At 52.0% G+C, this 18353-nt stretch overlaps 2 protein-coding genes across 5 annotated transcripts in view; one reads left to right on the top strand and one right to left on the bottom strand.

Annotated features, from left to right (window-relative positions):
- PI4KA (phosphatidylinositol 4-kinase alpha) overlaps positions 1-18353 on the bottom strand; it is a 100124-nt gene that overhangs the window by 27479 nt on the left and 54292 nt on the right. For all 3 annotated transcript variants that reach the window (XM_047762136.1, XM_047762137.1, XM_047762138.1), the window contains 4 exons: positions 4707-4815; positions 4257-4393; positions 3947-4080; positions 2544-2626 (listed from right to left, as the gene is read on the bottom strand). In XM_047762136.1, coding sequence (XP_047618092.1) covers positions 2544-2626; positions 3947-4080; positions 4257-4393; positions 4707-4815 — 463 coding nt within the window. The remainder of the gene's footprint in view (positions 1-2543; positions 2627-3946; positions 4081-4256; positions 4394-4706; positions 4816-18353) is intronic.
- On the top strand, positions 9136-18184 carry SERPIND1 (serpin family D member 1). 2 transcript variants are annotated; one of them, XM_047762140.1, is made up of 5 exons: positions 9136-9278; positions 11988-12874; positions 14246-14519; positions 16857-17001; positions 17388-18184. In XM_047762140.1, the coding sequence occupies exons 2-5, from the start codon at positions 11998-12000 to the stop codon at positions 17577-17579; spliced, it is 1488 nt and encodes a 495-aa protein (XP_047618096.1). In that variant the 5' UTR covers positions 9136-9278; positions 11988-11997; the 3' UTR covers positions 17580-18184. The 2 variants fall into 2 exon arrangements, with proteins under 2 accessions (XP_047618096.1, XP_047618095.1); XM_047762139.1 differs by lacking the exon at positions 9136-9278 and having other exon boundaries at positions 11938-12874.

Raw genomic sequence — 18353 nt, forward strand, 5'->3', positions numbered from 1 at the left:
TCCTGCCCCAGCCCTCTCCAGATGAACCACTTCTTCGTGGAGCCCTGACTCCTTTCACTGGAGGCAGTAATGAGACCACAGTCCAGGTATGGAGTGCTCACTGCCTCTGGGGAACAAGGCAGAGCAACAGCACAGCATGAGCAGCACAGAGCAGTGACAGAACCCTGAGGAAGCGCCCACTTGTCTCCAGGTTCATGCAGGCTCCACAGGTAGGGTAGTGAGTGACCGCCACATTGCCAGGAGAGGCTCTGGGAACCCGTGCTGACCCCCCCTCACCAGTCCCACAGGAGCCAGTCTGCACCAACCTCCTGACCATGAGCAGGAGGGCAAAGTGCTCTGCCAGGGCCTCCCGGACAGAGGCCTCATGTGAAGTGGCATCTCACAGTCCCTGGGGTGGTTTTTCAAAAGGTTTCTCCAAGGACTGATTTCTCAACAGAAGAAAAAAATGAATGGCAGCAGAGCACCTGGGGATTAGTTCTGTGTTGGTGAGAACAGAGAAATCCTCCACGTGCTGACACTCTGTGGGAAAGGGCTCCTCACAACTGACTGTGCTTTATTAATACTAAATTTATTAATCTTGTTAACAAGAAGATAACAAAATTATAACAAGCGATGAGCTTGTTACCACTCAGCTTTCCTTGAAACATCCCCATGCCAGTTAACCAATCATAACTCTGCATCTAGGAAATCAATGACGTTTGCAGAAAAAGCCATTCATCCATTTGGCACTTGGAGAGCAGATGAGGAGAAAGTGTAAAAAAGAATGAAGCTACTGAATAATCTGTTCAGACTGGGGAATATCTTCAGAAGGCATAATTTAAAAAAAAAGCCTTTAAAAAGAGTAAATATACTGTTCATTGAATCTGAAAAATTAATTTTTTGCAATCAATAAAAACAATATTTGTTTAAAAAAGTCTTTAACGTATTTTTATGAATAATTTCTTAACTCTTTAGAAACTACTTTAGTTTCTTAAAAATTTTTACTCTGAGAATACTTGAGATGATTGTTAATACTGCTCACTGGAATAAATGCATTATTAAACTAAGCTATATTCAAAGATTTGTAGATGGAATGTACTACATTTCCTCAAATATTTAAATTATAAACTTAACAAGATTCTTCTAAGCATTTAATTAAAGCATAGGTTTAGCATTTCAAAGTCCCTTCAATTTCTAAATACCTTATAAGTCAGCACACAGACCAATCCAGTGATGCCACAGTTCATCAGTGTCATCGTACTAATACTGACAAACAGTGCCTGTACTGTGCATTTAGATTTTTTCTTCGCTGCCTCAATTTTAGTGCCTCTTCATATTTTCATTCCTATTCTCACCTTAGGTTTGCCTCACTAGGGTTGTGGTAATGTTTGGATACTGTACGAGCATTTACTTTCCGGTTTTCCCAGGAGTGTGGTCCTTTTTGGACCTCTCACACGAGGCCTGTGAGCTAAGGGTCTGAGGACTTTTGCATTCAGGGACTAGCAGGTCCTTGTGTTCCCAAAACAGGAGGATGCAACCTCAAATCAGGTGTGCTGAAAACGCTTGTGGCTCTGAGTGGGGGGTCCCCTGGTGAGCAGGAGGCCTGCTGAGAATAGGCCCCACAGCGAGGGATGGGTGCAGCCCCAGAGCAAGCTCTCTGCTCTGGCTAATAGTGCCTCTTGCTGGCTGCTCTGCGGTACACCTCTGACCATCACCTGCTGGCCCTGCCTATCTGGTCACTCTGAGGCCAGCTGTGACTTTACGGGGGGGTGCCCAGCCTCTCTCTGGATTGCATGGTTCTCTCTTGATTACACAAGATAAACGACTCTATGGCTCAACCTCATGAGTACTTAATGAAAGAAATAAAAGTTATAAATCATATGTCTGTATATATAAGCACATATATGACATATATTACCTCCTGATGTATTGGGATATATGTGTCCTAGTGTATTTGCCCTTCTTTTTTGTTTGTTTTGTTTTTTGGCTGCATCAAGGCACGGAGAAGTTCCCAGGCCAGGGACTGAACCTGTACCACAGCAGCAACCTGAGCCACAGCAGTGACAATGCCAGATCTTTAACCTGCTGAACCACCAGGGAACTCATCTATCTTTTTTTAAAACTAGATAATAGAAATATCGTATCCATGTTTGAATTACAATCATTTGCCTCTGGAGCCTGGCTCTCAGTCCTTCCAGCCTGTTCTAAGCATCTGAAATGAAAAGCATGACCACTCCTTAGTAATAAGATGCCCCATGTCCCTCTTCACAGCTGAGGAGCCTGGCACCCTTCCAGCAGAGGACAGGGCTCTGTTGAAGTCTGGGGGCTGGAGTGCTTTGGTACCTCAACTCTGGGCAAGGCTGATGTTCCTTCAGCTCTTGAGCCCCTCGCAGCAGTGGCAGAGCAGAAAAGTAAACATTTTTTGAGATTAGGTGTTTTACATGATCTTTCCAATACTGTATATAGCTTCAGAAAACCCTTTTCCCCACATACACAGAAAGTAGGGAGCAGTATTCCTTCTATACACTTAGACTTTGACTCATCATGAGTACAACTCAATTTACCTGATTTGTCTTTCTGAATTGCTTTATCCTCGAAGTAGCAGAACATCACCTGGAAGCGGTCAGGATCTGTTGAGCGTAGAACCCTAGCAGGAGAATAGCCTGAGTAAATCTGAAGCTGCAGGTGCTCCCTTCTCCTCCCCCATCAGATCTAACACTGCCCATACTGGAGAGGTGACTGGCAGACACCCTCCCTTGGCTGTGGGGACCCTGGGCTGCCAGAAGGCAGGGAGAAGAGGACCAAGCAGGGGTGGGGAGCCTCACTCCCACTCACATACCAGCCCTTTTCTAATTTGTATGACAAGTTTCTTCTTTTTTTTCTTTTTAGGGCCACATCCGCAGCATATGGAGATTCCCAGGCTAGGGGTCCAATTGGAGCTGTAGCTGCCAGCCTACGCCACAGCCACAGCAGCACCAGATCCGAGTTGCATCTGCGACCTACACCACAGCTCATGGCAATGCCAGATACTTAACCCACTGAGCGAGGCCAGGGATCAAACCCGCAACCTCATGGCTCTTAGTTGGATTTATTTTCGCTGCGCCACAATGGGAATTTCTGTATGACAAGCATCTAAGCAAGAGGGTCTCATGGCACCAAATAAAGGTTAAAATAGTAGCGTTTTCCAAATATTCTTCCTTTTAAGAACATCCCTCCTCTCTTGTTTGAACCATTTGGGAAAGACCTCATTCTGTAAGTACTGCAATTGTCCTGTGACTCAGTCTTCTCTGGCAATGGGACATACCCTCCTGTGGCCCAGCCATCCTGGGCCTCTGCACAGTGGGTCCAGAGGACCCATGCCGGCAGCCACGGGCAGCTGGGCAACGGGCATCTTGCTGCCACTTCCGGCCTCCCTTCATGGGAGGCATGGTGCTTAAAGCGGGGTTTCAAACTAGATCAAGAACTATGACCTTGGGCAACTTAATCAAGAGCCCAGTGCCTCGGTTTCTTTATCTGTGAAGTGGGGGTGTAACTGCGCCCACCTCGTGGACCTGCATGCTCCATCACATTACTGTTGCTGCCATCATGACAGTCATTCTCTCTGTTGGGTCACTGGGCTTACAGATGTGTCCCTCGTGTCAGGCTGCCAGTGGGACCATTTAGGAGCAGGCCCCTTCCCACCTCCAGTCTGCTGTCTGTGCTCCAGACTGTCCTGGAAACCCAGCCCGGGGAATCCCAGAGAGGACCACTCCTGGAGGGGCTTGGTCTGTCAAGTGCACCAAGTCTGTGGCACCTCTCGTAACAGCTCAGATGCCTATACCCTAGGGCTTGGTAGCACCAGAGTCAGACCTGGGGTGTGTGACACGTGGCATCTGGGTTTTGTTCTTCTAGGAAAGCTTACGTGTTAGGTGGGACCAAGAAAAGCCCCTGCCTTGAGGGGCGTGGGGCATGGCGGTGGAGCTTATACCTCATGTACTCTAGCCGGTACACGGACAGCAGGTAGGTGGACATGGCAAAGTCCAGCTTGTTGATGAGCGTGGATACCTCGGGGACAGGGTCCAGCAGGTTGATGATGGTGCTGCGGAGCTCACTCAGCTCGGCCTGGGGGATGGATGGCAGTGCTCGAGTGGGCACTGGATGGGGGCCGCTTCCCCACCCACACCCATGCCCCAGCAGCCATGAGCATGGACATGGGCACTCAGGACCTGCTCTCAGTGTCCCAGAGAGCTCCACAAAGCCCCACCCAGCACCACACGTCCTGGGCAAGGCATCCTTACGGGTGTGACTGTGTCATTCTTCATGGCCGAGTTGTACTGAAGAACAGACCGCAGTGGCTCTTTGCTGGGGAAGGTGAGCAGGGGTGACTTGGTGGCGATCTCACAGACCCCCTCATACCACTCCTCCGGCCAGAGTCCTGCAAGAGAGTGCAGGGCAGGTGGGCGATGTGCACCCTGGCTCAGGAAGAACGCCACGGGGCCCAAGCTGACAGCTTCTATTTGTGGGTCTTTTGCTTGGGCCACTGTCCCCAAAGTGGGGCCCAGAAAAGTGTCTTTCTCCTAGGTTGGGCAGGTTTCCTGGGTACAAGGTGCTCCCAAAGCCTAAACTACGTCCATGAAGCTCACCTGAGGGAAGCCACAGCTGCTGAGCACACACGAACACTGAGAGGGAGATCCTACCCACCTTGGTCCTCGCTCTTCACTGTCCCCTGGGAGAGCAGCTTCCCTTACCTGATCCCTCCACAGCAAAGCCCATCAGCACGGAATAGAGCCAGAAGTCCCGGAAGAGCTTCTGCAACCTTGGCTTTGCTTCCTTGATGGGTGGCAACCGCCGGGTGAGCTGTAGGGCCAAGTAGGGAGGGAGAAAGGAGATCATGAGCACACAAACTGAAACCCACAGATACAGAACCATGACTCATTCTCCAAGCACCTTCTCAGGCCGAACAGGAGAGGGCCCGCTACGCAGTGACCAGCATTTCTTGCATGTAAATGTCCCTTCATCCGGCCAACCCTCACTGAGCCTCTAATGCCCACAGGAAGGTCCTATGCTGGGAAGGACAAGCATTTCTGCCATCAAATGGCTGGCAGGCAAAGCTACCACTCCTGGGATTGCACGCTGGGATGTCCACAGTGGGCAGATGAGAAAGAGTGGCCTGCCCGGCCATGGGAGCACAGCCCCCAAAACCAGGACCGTAGTGGTGGTGGGTGCATGGGGGGAGTGCAGTGACCTTGGGCAGAACCCTAGGGTGGGGAGCAGACAACAGCAGGGCTGAGGCTGAGGGCTGGAGGGCCTGTGCCCCTACCCTGACTGTGTCCCGCAGGTGAGAGGTGCCTCAGGTGTGGGAAATGCTTAAATCTGTACACAAGGCCTGGTGGGATGAGCAGAACTTCAGCCCCCAGGGAAAGTTAAGACCCTGCACAATGATAACCAGCCTGCAGTGTGGGGCTCTACAGTCCAAACACTTATGATCTACGAGTGCTAGGTCAGGCCAGGCGCTGGTCAGCGACAGGTGGGCTGGGTGACGCCCACTGTTGGGGGTGGGCACAGCAAGAGGGCACCTACACATGTGGCGGGTAGGACTGTAAGTCAACACAGAACTTTCTGGAAAGCAATTTCAAATACACACCAAAAATGAGATATCCCCAGCATTTCACCTAAAATCCCATCTTTCAGAATCTATCCCCAAAAAACCGACTTAGGCACAAAAATACAGTATTTCTTATAGCAGCAAAATAAACAGAAAAATACTATACGTCCACCTTAAAGGGGCATTTAAAAAAGTTAAAGTATATTAAATATCATATTTTCTTAATGTATTTGGTGACACGGTAGACCTTATATCAACTGAAAAAGGTGCAAGATGTATGCATATGACATAAGTTTATACATGCACAGAAAAAGAAGGGGAAAAACCAGCCACATAGTAGCAATGACTGCTTCTGGGTAGCTGGGTTGGCAGGAGTCCCCATTCCTCCCACCCCCAAGTTGGTCTGCACATCCCAGAGTACTGCCACAGACCCACAGGCACAAGGAGCTCAGTGGGGACCAGGGGCACTGGGTGAACAGTGGGCAGGTACAGAGGATGCGGGGTGGGCGGACAGCAGGGGATGGAAGTGTCTCAGGCAGAAAGCCTGGAGCTCCAGGCCTGCTGGGGGCCAAGGACAGCAGGTCTAGGAAGAGGGCTGGGGGCTGGCCTGGACGAGGTCCCAGGTGGTGGTGCAGGCACAACGGGTTCCCACGGCAGCCTTGCCTGGTGCTCTAGTCCACGTAGCTCAGAGGTCCTGTGGTGCCACACAGGGACCTGACTCTGGTGGTGGTGCCAAAGGCCAGGCTTCCAGAATGGCCCCCTCCAGGGGCTAGGAAGTCCAAAGTGCCTCCAGCATAGGTGACAGAAAGCAACTCAAAACTCCACCTTTTGGAGTTCCCGTCGTGGAGCAGGGGTTAACGGATCCGACTGGGAACCATGAAGTTGCGGGTTCGATCCCTGCCCTTGCTCAGTGGGTTAAGGATCTGGCGTTGTCGTGAGCTGTGGTGTAGGTCGCAGACGCGGCTTGGATCCCGAGTTGCTGTGGCTCTGGCGTAGGCTGGCAGCTACAGCTCCGATTAGACCCCTAGCCTGGGAACCTCCATATGCTGCGGGAGCGGCCCAAGAAATGGCAAAAAGACAAAAAACAAAACAAACAAATAAAACAAAACTCCACCTTTGACTTGGGGACTACTCCTCACCCTCAGACATCCTGGCCCCTCTGCCCAGGCTCAAGCTTGGAAGTGCTCCATGGCCATGGCACCAGCTGAGCTGCTCTGGCCCCAGAAAAGGAGGATGACAGAAAGATCAGAAAAGGCCACAGAAGGGCTCTGAAGCTCCGGGATGAAGAGGCGGTATAGCTGGGTGCATCAGGACCTGGCAGGAGCATTTCTGTGCAGATGAGAGGAGCAGGAGGTTCTGGACAAGGGCCCTAGGAGAGTGTGGGGTCTTAACTGGCCCCCTATACAGGAAAGGGACTAAAAGAGGTAAAGTGCCAGTGAACTTGCCTGGACACATGGAAGAAGTCAGGGAGCAAGCTGCCTGAGACTGGATGCCCAGAAGCAAGGGGTGGCCCATGGTTCTCCCAAGCGTGGCAGCAGGTGGAGCCTCTGCAGACGCACTCTGGTGCCCAGGGCTGCAGTGCTGCCACACCCTCCTGACTCGCCCTCATGACCTCATAAGCCACCCCAGCATGTGGGTACGCACAGGCACGCACGCATCCATGCACATGGAAACAAGCAGAAGAGTCACAACAGTTAGCCTTCCATCCAGGTGCCTGGGAAACGGAGGTCCATCATTCAATTCTTCTAACTACTCTGTACATTTTTAAATGTCATAATAAAAAGCTAGAAACCATACCTAACTGAGGCACACCTTTGAACTGGAGAGAAAACACTGACTTGTGTGTGACAGAAGGTACAGCTTTAGAGGAAGACCAAAACCACACACTTTTGACAGGTGTCAGATCCAAACATGCCAGGAGTGTTACCAAGGAGTGAAACTCAGTGTTTTCAACAGTGGGTGACAGGATCAGAAATCTGGATGCATATCCAATACAGAAATCTAGGAAACAATGGAGTTCCCATTGCGGCTCAGTGGGTTAAGAACCCAACTAGTATCCATGGTCATGTCAATCTTCACAGCTACCTTCCATAGCGGGTTTGACCACCGCCCTCATTCCCGGGCGAGAGGGAGGGTGTGGGCCTGAAGAAAGCTGCTCCTTGGCCAGTGCCCAGGCCCGCCATGCAGGGAGGAGGGCAGCAGGGCAGATGGACACTGGCCAGCCAGGAGCGGATAGCAATGCAGGCCGAGTGCCTCTGAGCAGCCCCAAATAACCACACTTTCCATGTCCTGAACACAACTGCCCATGACCCACCAGAATCTTCCAGACCCCTTGCCCCCCCTGCAGACCCCCAGAGTCCTACTCTCATTTTATTTTGTTTTTTTTCCCCATGCCATACAGAAGTTCCCGGGCCAGGGATTGAACCTGTACCTCCATAGCAACTTAAGCCACTGCAGTCGGATTCTTTTTTTTTTTTTTTTTGTCTTTTTGCCATTTCTTGGGCTGCTTCCTCAGCATATGGCGGTTTCCAGGCTAGGGGTCGAATCGGAGCTGTAGCCGCCGGCCTACGCCAGAGCCACAGCAACGCAGGATCCGAGCCGCGTCTGCAACCTACACCACAGTTCACAGCAACACCGGATCCTTAACCCACTGAGCAAGGCCAGGGGTTGAACCCGCAACCTCATGGTTCCTAGTCGGATTCGTTAACCACTGCGCCACGACGGGAACTCCTGCAGTCAGATTCTTAACCCACTATGCCACAAAGCAAACTCCTCCCTGTCATATTAGAAGGTATCTAGGGACAACATGCCAAACTCTCAGGGACAGAAGTGGGGAGCAACTCTGTGACACGGGGTCTTCTCGACAATCCAGGATATATGTATTTTTTTTTTGTACTTTTTAGGGCTCAACTCGTAGTATGGAGGTTCCCAGGCTAGGGGTTGAATCAGAGCTATGGCTGCTGGCCTACACCACAGCCACGCAGTATCCTACACCACAGCTCATGGCAACACCTAATACCTGACCCACTGAGTGAGGCCAGGGTTTGAACCTGCAACCTCATGGTTACTAGTCAGACTTCTGCTGCACCCCAACAGGAACTCTGACCATCCAGAATATTCTTACAGCAGCGTTTAAATCACCAATTTAAAAACACAAACTAAAAATAAAACAATCCCTGGCCCCTGGGAATACCTAAGTGGACCCTAGGACTACATGACAGACAGGAGAGCTAGGCGGCACATCCCAACAGAGATGCAACGACCCTTGACTGCAGGCAGGCCTGGGCCAGGGTCTCTACCGCAACTTCCCCTCCACTGTCTCTGAAGGGCCGGGCTCATAGGAGGCTGGGGACATCTGCCACGTTCCAAGTCGAGAGCTGTGATTGCTTAGAGGAAGAACTTGTGGTTCAAGGGACCCTGAGTGGTCTCCACTTGCACGGGAGCATTAGAGCTGCCACCCCCAGTGCAACCCAGCCCAGAGCTGAAATGTCCTGGCTGCCCCATGAGTGCATTCACAGAGATGGTCACGCCTCCGCAAGTCACCCAGCGGTGCCCAAAGGCGAAGAGAGGGCTTTGTGCTGACGAAGCTGATCGAGCTCTGTTTGATCTGGGACGTATTTACTTTGGAAAACGCAAGAGCAGCCCAGCACCAAAGTTCACACTGGTGGCCTTGGCCGATTCTGTCCCTGCAAAGCCCCTTCTCAGCAGCACAGAGGTGAGTGTTTTCTAACATTTTTTGTCGATTACGGATTCTTATTTGTGGTGGTTAGAGATGGGCAACTGGTGTGTTTCTCCATCATACACACATTCAAATGCTCTCTGCACTATCTTTGTGGGGAAATGTCTTGTTTTCCATCTGCCCAGTGGGGAGCTGACAGGCTGGAAGAGGGGACTGCACTAGTTAGAGTGGCAAGTTGGGAAGTAGGTGAAGTGGGAGGATATCTGGGTTCTGGGGCATCTCATATGGTTCAGAAAAATAATGTGTGTGTGTCACACAGGCACACATACATATGTGTGTACAGAGACCTGGTGAGTCTGCAGAAACAGATACAGGGCTGTTCTGTAAGCTGTGCTTTCAACTCTCCTGTGAATCTGCAGTTATTTCATAAAAAGTGTTCACAACCCCAGGTAGCTCCTTCTGTTACACCTGCTCTGTCTGTGCCTGGTGGTGTGGATGGCTGGGCAAACGCTCTGAGGTGGGACTAAGATGTCCACCCCACTCCACGCAACTAGCATGAGAAGGCACTACAGGAAATGACCAGAAAAATAATTTTTTGAATGATCTACCTTTAAAAAAAGACTGCTTCTCTGCAAAGACAGTAATCTGGATTTAAACACAAGCTAGTGATAATTTTAAAGTATCCTATTTGTTATACTAAGTGGCAAAGCAACAAAAAGATTTACCTTTCTGATTTCTAATTTTTATCCACAGAAAATACGAGAAAATAATGAAACCTATTTTGGGCTTTTCATCACCTTAGCCAGAAACAGGGTACAAGAAGCTTCTACACGTACTATCTGAATATGGGGGAAAATATGACTGTTTTCACCTCTGCCTCCCTATTCGGTCTCAGATTCCTTTTTCTTAACTCTTATTTATTCCACTTTTTTTTTTTTTTGCTTTTTAGGGCCGCACCTGTGGCATATGGAGGTTCCCAGGCTAGGGGTTGAATCAGAGCTGTAGCTGCTGGCCTACACCAGAGCCACAGCAAAGCCAGATCCGAGCCACGTCTGAGACCTATACCATAGCTCACGGCAATGCCGGATCCTTAACCCACTGAGCGAGGCCAGGGATCAAGCCCTTGTCCTCATGGAGGCTAGTCAGATTCGTTTCCGCTGAGCCACAACCGGAACTCCCCAGCTGGGTTTTTTAAAACCTTATTCTCACCTGAGAAGAATATTTTCAAGTGCAGCCTAGCAAGGAGACTTCCATCAAACTGCTTACTTCCTTCTATTTTTCTTTTTTTTTTTTTTGTCTTTTTAGGGCCATACCTGCGGCATATGGAGGCTCCCAGGCTACGGTTCGAATCAGAGACGTAGCCCTTGGCCTACACCACAGCCACAGCAATGCCAGATCAAAGCCGAGTGTGTGACCTACACCACAGCTCATGACAATGTGGGATCCTTAACCCACTGAACGAGGCCAAGGATCAAACCTGCATCCTCGTGGTTACTAGTCAGATTCATTTCCACTGAACCATGACAGGAATTCCCTTTTCTAACTTTTTAAAGCACCCTGCCATGGGTTCTATGGCAGTCACTCGTTAGAAGTTGTCCCTGCACCCAGGCTACGTGTAGCACTGGGGCCTCAGCTATGTGCTGGGGGAGGTGTGGGGTGCATGGGGCAGGAAAAGCAACAGAGGTTTCAGTCAGAAGCCACGTGAGCGTCCCTCTCCAGGAGAGCAAGTGAGGTGACTTGTGTTAGCAGTGCTGCAGTGGATAGAGGGGACTGGGCGGGGACACAGAGCTGGAACTCCAGGCAGACAGGCAGAGCCTCCACACGGGGGATGGGGAGGGGAGGTGCTCTTCTGCCCTAGTTCCAATGTAGCCACTGCGCAGCACAGGCAGGCTCCGGATTCTGACCTGTAAATGCTGGGACCTAACAAACTTGACAAGACACTCTACTCTTTCTAGTGGGATCAGAAGGGGTGATGGGATCCTGTACGATTAAACAACAGCATAAACATCTACTGTCACCCTCCTGGAGAAACAGAGAAGTACCGAATTAATAGCTCCTTTCCCAGGACACAATTCACACCCAGAAAGACAGAAGAGAAGGACAAGGCCATCTGGTAGTCCAACTGATGAGACAGGGAGGGAGGGTAGGCAGCTTACCCTCTGTATCTATTAAAAATGAACCTTGTTTCTATAAATAGCGCCCCCTCGGGCCTTTGGGAAGAGCCTTCACTCAGACCTCATGGGCCTAGTAGCATTATTTCTAACCCCACACCAACAGCACTTCAGGGGAAGATCTGGTCCCCTGACAGCAGTGGGAGCTGACTGACAGATACAGGGGAAAAAAGGCACACCTGCAGCTAGCCATGCACTCCCCCTCCTGTGCAGCAAGACCTTTCCTGCCTTGGCCACAATGGTCCCTACCTGGTGGGGGAGACTCTGTGCCTCCAGGGCTCAACATGGAGAAGGGAGGCTGCATTTAGTGAATGAATGACAAAGAAACTCCTGCACCCCTGAACCCTATAGTTCTGCAAACCTCTTAAGGGATCTGATCTGGGGGACCACAGACTCTCCTGGCAGGTTTACGAAGCCACCCGAAATGTGAGGTATCTATTTATATTCACCAGAACCAAAATGGTTTGGGACTGGCACCCCCAGTGCACCCTCCTGGATCAAGGCTGGGGCGGGGTCTGCCAGGATATATGTATGTATGGGGTCTACCTCTTACTCTGTCTGGTTCTCCCTCCAGCTCTGCCAAAATGCAGTGCTCACCACACCCCCTCATGCTATTTCTCCTCCTGGCATCCGTGTGTGGCAAGCATGGCCCGGTGGGCCAGCCCGTTGATGGTGGGGAGGACCCCAAGTCTGCAGACCCCCGGTGGGGGCAAATGAAGAGCAGAAACCAGAGCAGGCCCCTCCTCCCCACTGACTTCCACAAGGACACAGTCACCAATGAGTGGATTGCAGATGGAGAGGAGGACGAGGACTACCTGGACCTGGAGAAGATCTTTGGGGATGATGACGACTACATTGACATCGTGGATGCAGTCTCGCCTGCAGACCCCATGGCCAGCGCAGGGAACGTGCTCCAGCTCTTCCCAGGCAAGAGCCGCATCCAGAGACTGAACATTCTCAATGCCAAGTTCGCCTTCAACCTCTACCGGGCACTGAAGGAGCAGGCCAGTGCCTCAGACAACATCTTCCTGGCGCCTGTGGGCATCTCCACGGCCATGGGCATGCTCTGCCTGGGCCTGCGCGGGGAGACCCACAAGCAAGTGCATGCGGCCCTGCACTTCACGGACTTTGTCAATGCCAGCAGCAAGTATGAGCTGGGCACCATCCACAACCTCTTCCGGAAGCTGACCCATCGCCTCTTCCGGAGGGACTTCGGGTACACGCTGCGGGCTGTCAACGACCTTTACGTCCAGAGGCAGTTCCCCATTCTGGATGACTTCAGAACCAAGGTCAGACAGTACTACTTTGCCGAGGTCCAGGCGGCCGACTTTGCAGACCCTGCCTTCCTATCGGAGACTAACCACCACGTTGCAAGACTCACCAAGGGCCTCATAAAGGACACTCTGCAGGACATAGACCCTGCGACTCAGATGATGATCCTGAACTGCATCTACTTTAAAGGTAAGAAATAGCCCCACGCTTCCCAAAGCAGACTCAGATGTGCTTTTTTTTTTCTTTTTCTTTTAGGGCCAAGTCCATGGCATACGGAAGTTTCCCAGGCTAGGGGTCAAATCGGAGGTACAGCTGTCAGCCTACACCACAGCCACAGCAGTGCAGGATCCAAGCCACATCTGTGACCTATACCGAAGCTCATGGCAATGCCAGATCCTCAACCTACTGAAGGCAGGGATCAAACCTGCGTCCTCATGGATACTAGTTGGGTTTGGTACCACTAAGCCACAACGGAACACGTGGACATGCTCTCTTAGCATGCGGGTGGGTGGGCAAAAACCACGTCTGACCTCGATGCGCCCAGGAGACTCAGGTGCAGGCTCAGCTCTGGGAATGGGGAGGATCTGAGGAGGTAACAGAGCAGCTAACACTTAAAGGGCCTCCATTTTACAGACAGTGAGGAAAACACTGCCCCAGAAGATGGCTGGTCAGGGGCAGAGCCAAGCTCTCCTAGTAGGCCATCCCTAGTGCTCTGATAAACCAGAATCATACAAAAACCTTCTCTGCATCTGGCCAGGCTGGATCTGAGTTCTTCATCAGTGAGTATGAGTGTGGACAAAGGAGGGTTCAGCTGGCGTCGCTGACGTTAACACTAGAGCTTCTTTTTGGGAGGGTGGGGGCGGGTATCAACTCTTAGGTCTAGAGCAACTGCTCTGGGCCAGGCACCAAGGCCCTGATTCAGGAGGACACCCCAACCCCCCACTTGAGCACATACTCACACACACAGGGCCCTGGGATCCCAGAAATAATCACCAGGCCTCACTTTTAAAATGCCCAGGAGGAGAGTTCCTGTCCTGGCTCAGAGAAAACAAATCAAGTGAATGAAAACTTTTAATTCTAAGTGTTACAACCACTTTGTAAAGCATGGCGAAAACAGGTCAGGCCTCAGCAGAGCTGGTTGGGGGAGGGATCCACCCTCAGGGCAGACAGCATAACCTGGGGGTGCTGCTCAACACCGACCATCACCACAGAGCAGCCCCTCCTCAGGGCGGGCCCAGATCAGAGGCAGGCCGCCTCTGGCTCAGCCTCCCCCAGGGAGTCTCCGGCTCCTTGATGGTTAGTGTCAGTAAAGAACCCAGCCTTCATTCCTGTTTATCACTCCCTTTGTCATCCTCATGCCTCCCACAGGAAGCTTCTAAAACAGTGGTTCTCAAAGTGGGGTCCCTGGACCAGCAGCATCAGTGTCACCTGGGAACTGCTTAGAAACCAAAACTCCTGGCCCCAGCCAGACTGTGGGTTCAGATGTGTGTGGGGGCACGGAGTCTGCCTGAACCCTCTGAGAGCACTTTAATCACAGCCCAATTCCTGTCTCCCTCGCAGGGTCTTGGGTGAATAAATTCCCAGTGGAAATGACCCACAACCACAACTTCAGGCTGAATGAGCGAGAGGTGGTCAAGGTCCCCATGATGCAGACCAAAGGGGCCTTCCTGGCGGCAAGTGACCAGGAGCTGGACTGTGAGATCCTGCAGCTGGATTATGTGGGGGGCGTCAGCATGCTGGTCGTGGTCCCGCACAAGCTGTCTGGGATGAAGACCCTGGAGGCGCAGCTGACACCCCAGGTGGTGGAGAAATGGCAGAAGAGCATGACAAATAGGTACCTCTGGGGGCTGGGGCCAAGGATATCACTGTAGAGAAAGGGACAGTGTGCATGAACACCCAGCCCCACCCCTGAGCTGAGGTTAACTCAGCCAAACCTCTCACTAGGCAAGAGGTGATCAGAATGCATTTGTGAGAAAGGTGTCTGCTCTCTGTGAGGATGGCATCGCCCTCGGAGCCCTGCTGCACTTCCCTGACCCCCAATATCGCTCAGGGGGTGAGAGGCAAGAAAGATGCACATGTCACCCTCTGTCCTCCAGATCCTGGCTGGGCCTATGTTCAGGAGTGAACCTGGCTGGGCCTCCCCCCAGGACAAGAATACAAAGAAATGCACTCAAGGCAGAAGCAGGCTCTTGTGGGCACCTTAGCCCACACAGCCAGGTGGTCAACGAAACCTGTTTGTTTCTTCCCTAAAAACATCCCCTCCTATAAGTTCCCACTATGGCGCAGTGGGTTAGGAATCCAACTGCAGCAGCTTGGGCCACTGCAGAGGTGTGGGTTAGATCCCTGCCCCTGTGCAGTGGGTTAAAGATCTGGTGTTGCTGCAGCTACATTGTAGATCACAACTGTGGCTCAGATATAGTCCCTGGCCTGGAAACTTCCATATGCCTTTACTCTGGCCATTTAAAAAAAAAAAAAAAGTTCCTCTTGTACCTGCCTCCTTCCTAACTTCACTGCCCACAACCTTGGCCCTGAGCAGGGGGGCCTGACCAACTGGCTGTCCCACTACTCGGCCTGCTTGGCACCAGCTGCCAGACAGCGTCCCCTCCTTCTCCCTGTGAACTGTATAGGCCCCCACCTGCAGGATACAGGGTGGCTGTCTGGCCTGCTGGCTCCCCTTCCCTTCCAGCCAAACCATAGGCCCAGCTCAGGGCCCCTCCCTGCCTTGTCACTAAGGCCCAGGAGAAGCTCTCCCCCAGGACAGCTCTATAATGAAACCCGTTCTCATATATTTTCATGTCTCGCTGACACAGAGGAGAGCCTTGACTGGCCACAGGGAAAGCAAGCTCTTGAGAAGGGGCATCTGACACCTTTCTCCCTGTAAGTGCAGACTGCTGTTGCTGTTCACAGTTACAGACTTTGGTTGCTCAGAGCTGTCCAGTGTATGACGTGCTGACCTGAGCTTCAGCTCCTTAATTAACAGAAAAGAAATAAATGGCAGTGGAGTTCTTGTTGTGGCACAGCAGAAATGAAACTGACTAGGAAGCATGAGGCTGCAGGTTTAATCCCTGGCCTTGCTCAGTGGGTTAAGGATCCAGAGTTGCTATGAGCTGTGGTATATTTATTTATTTATTTTTGTCTTTTCTAGGGCCGCACCTGGGCACATGGAGGTTCCCAGGCTAGGGGTCTAATTGGAACTACAGCTCCTGGCCTACACGACAGCCACAGCAATGCCAGATCTGAGATGCGTCTGCAACCTACACCACAGTTCACGGCAACGCCGGATCCTTAACCCACTGAGCAAGGCCAGGGATCGAACCCGCAACCTCCTGAGTCCTAGTCGGATTCGTTAACCACTGAGCCATGACGTTAACCTCCTGAGCTGCGGTATAGGTCGCAGATGTGACTTGGATCTGGCATTGCTATGGCTGTGGCATAGACCAGCAGCTGTATCTCCAATTAGACGCCTAGCCTGGGAATTGGGAACCTCCATATGCTGCGGGTGTGGGCCCTAAAAAAAAGCAAAAACAAAAACAAAAACAAATAAATAAATAAAAGCCTGCAAGCAGAGACCCAAACAAAAGATTAACGGTAGACACCTCTGAGCCACAAACCAAGGACAGCTCCTTGGTCTACAGGCTGGCCACAAGCCACAGGGCAGGTGTCAAGGAAATGCCCACACAGCAGCAACTGCATGTGAATTCTGGGAGACTGAAACTGGGGCAGGGGGCAGGAAGGCTATCAGTCTTCCCCAAACCCTCAACTGACAGTACAGGATGTGAATTTTTTCCCCCTCTTTTTAGGGCCGCATCCTCGGCCTACGGAGGTTCCCAGGCTAGGGGTCTAATCAGAGCTGTAGCTGCCAGCCTATACCACAGCCGCAGCAACTCAGGATCCGAGCCTCATCTGTGACCTACACCACAGCTCACGGCAACACTGGATCCTTAACCCACTGAGCGAGGCCAGGAATAGAACCCACGTCCTCACAGATACTAGTTGGGTTCGTTAACTGCTGAGCCACGACAGGAACTCCAGGATGTGAATTTGAACAAGTGCCGTATCAATTCTGTAGTAGAGGGCTGGAGGCAACTGTGTGTGTTTATGGACATTTAAGGGAGACATGACTCCTATGTCACTTGCACTCTAAACCGGTGCCCCTTTCGTCCCTGACCAGGACACGGGAGGTGCTCCTGCCTAAGTTCAAGCTGGAGAAGGACTACAACCTGGTGGAGGCCCTGCGATCCGTGGGGGTCATAGCATTGTTTGACAGGAGCAGCAACTTGACAGGGATTTCAGACCAGAGGATTGCCATTGACCTGGTAACACCTGCCCTCTGCACCCTTCCTGCCCTGTCCCCACTCCCGCCCCAGGGCTGACCGTGTGGTCTCCGGAGAGGTGGCCTTCTCTGGCAGCAGCCCCAGAGCATGAGCCTGGGACCTGTCTTGCTCAGGGATGTGAGCAGTGGGCAGCCCAGAGGGGCTGTGGTACAGAAAGTAAAGATAACACTGTTCACACAGCATGACCTCTCAGCCCAGCACCTTAGCTGATGGGTGAGTATGGAGTCTCAAGGGCTGTGCTGATCAGCTGCGTCCTGCCTCCCACATGGCCTTTCCACCATTTCCCTCAAGGCCACAAGATTACAACCTACCCCAACCCCTTGTGAATGATTGCACCACCCAAGAGCTCCCCTTTCATTCTGCCACAGTTCAAGCACCATGGCACCATCACGGTGAATGAGGAGGGCACCCAGGCTGCAGCCGTAACCACTGTGGGGTTCATGCCGCTGTCCACCCAAGCCCGCTTCAGCGTCGACCGGCCCTTCCTGTTCCTCATCCACGAGCACCGCACCGGCTGCCTGCTCTTTATGGGCAGAGTTGCCAACCCCGCCAGGTCTTAAAAGTGGTGAGGCATGGGCATCTCGAGTGTTCTGGGGCACTCTGCAATTCTGTTTCCATTCCAACAACAAGAATGAGGCGTTCTGGCACTGAGACTCCGCAGCTAACCACCTTTCCACGAGACACTGACAAGGGACCTAGAAGCTCGCTGCACTGGACTCAATTCTGCACAGTGAATGGCGCATCAGCTCGCAGAAGTCAGCGCACCTGTAATACAGCCGTCACCTGGAGGGCAACAGTACAGCCTACCAGCTTCCCCCAGCCCCTCATAGCAATCTTGGTGCCCCAGGCCCCACCAGTGCACCTCAGGCTGTTACCGGCAGCCCCTCTCCAGCAGGGCTCCTCCCGACACAGCTCTCAGAGAGAAGCTGCATGATCACTGGCAGAGTGGTGACAGCCTGCCCACCCCAAGGCCCAAGAGTGGACTGTCCTCCTGACATTTGGGTGCCCAGCACCTTGGGCTCAACCCTTTCTAGGCCCAGCCTCCTGAGTTGATGCCAGATGTCTCTGCACCCTGTTGTCCCCCATGGGTGCCTGGAGGACAGTGTGTACATGTAGCCTGGCCTTCTACCCTAGAGCTGAATAAATACCGCCACTTTCACTGTTATAAGAGTCTACTTTTTTAAGCCCAAATAACTACGAGTCTAAGTTCAAAAGAGCTGACAGCTCAACAGTGATAGAGATTGACAGAGTGATTTGAGCACCTTGAGGTGACCTGGCGCAGGGTGCAGTCTGGGTACAGAACATGGTAGCATTGCTGGATCCTGGTTGGGGCT

Source organism: Phacochoerus africanus, chromosome 15 (assembly GCF_016906955.1).
Source record: "Phacochoerus africanus isolate WHEZ1 chromosome 15, ROS_Pafr_v1, whole genome shotgun sequence".
Lineage (NCBI taxonomy): Eukaryota > Metazoa > Chordata > Mammalia > Artiodactyla > Suidae > Phacochoerus > Phacochoerus africanus.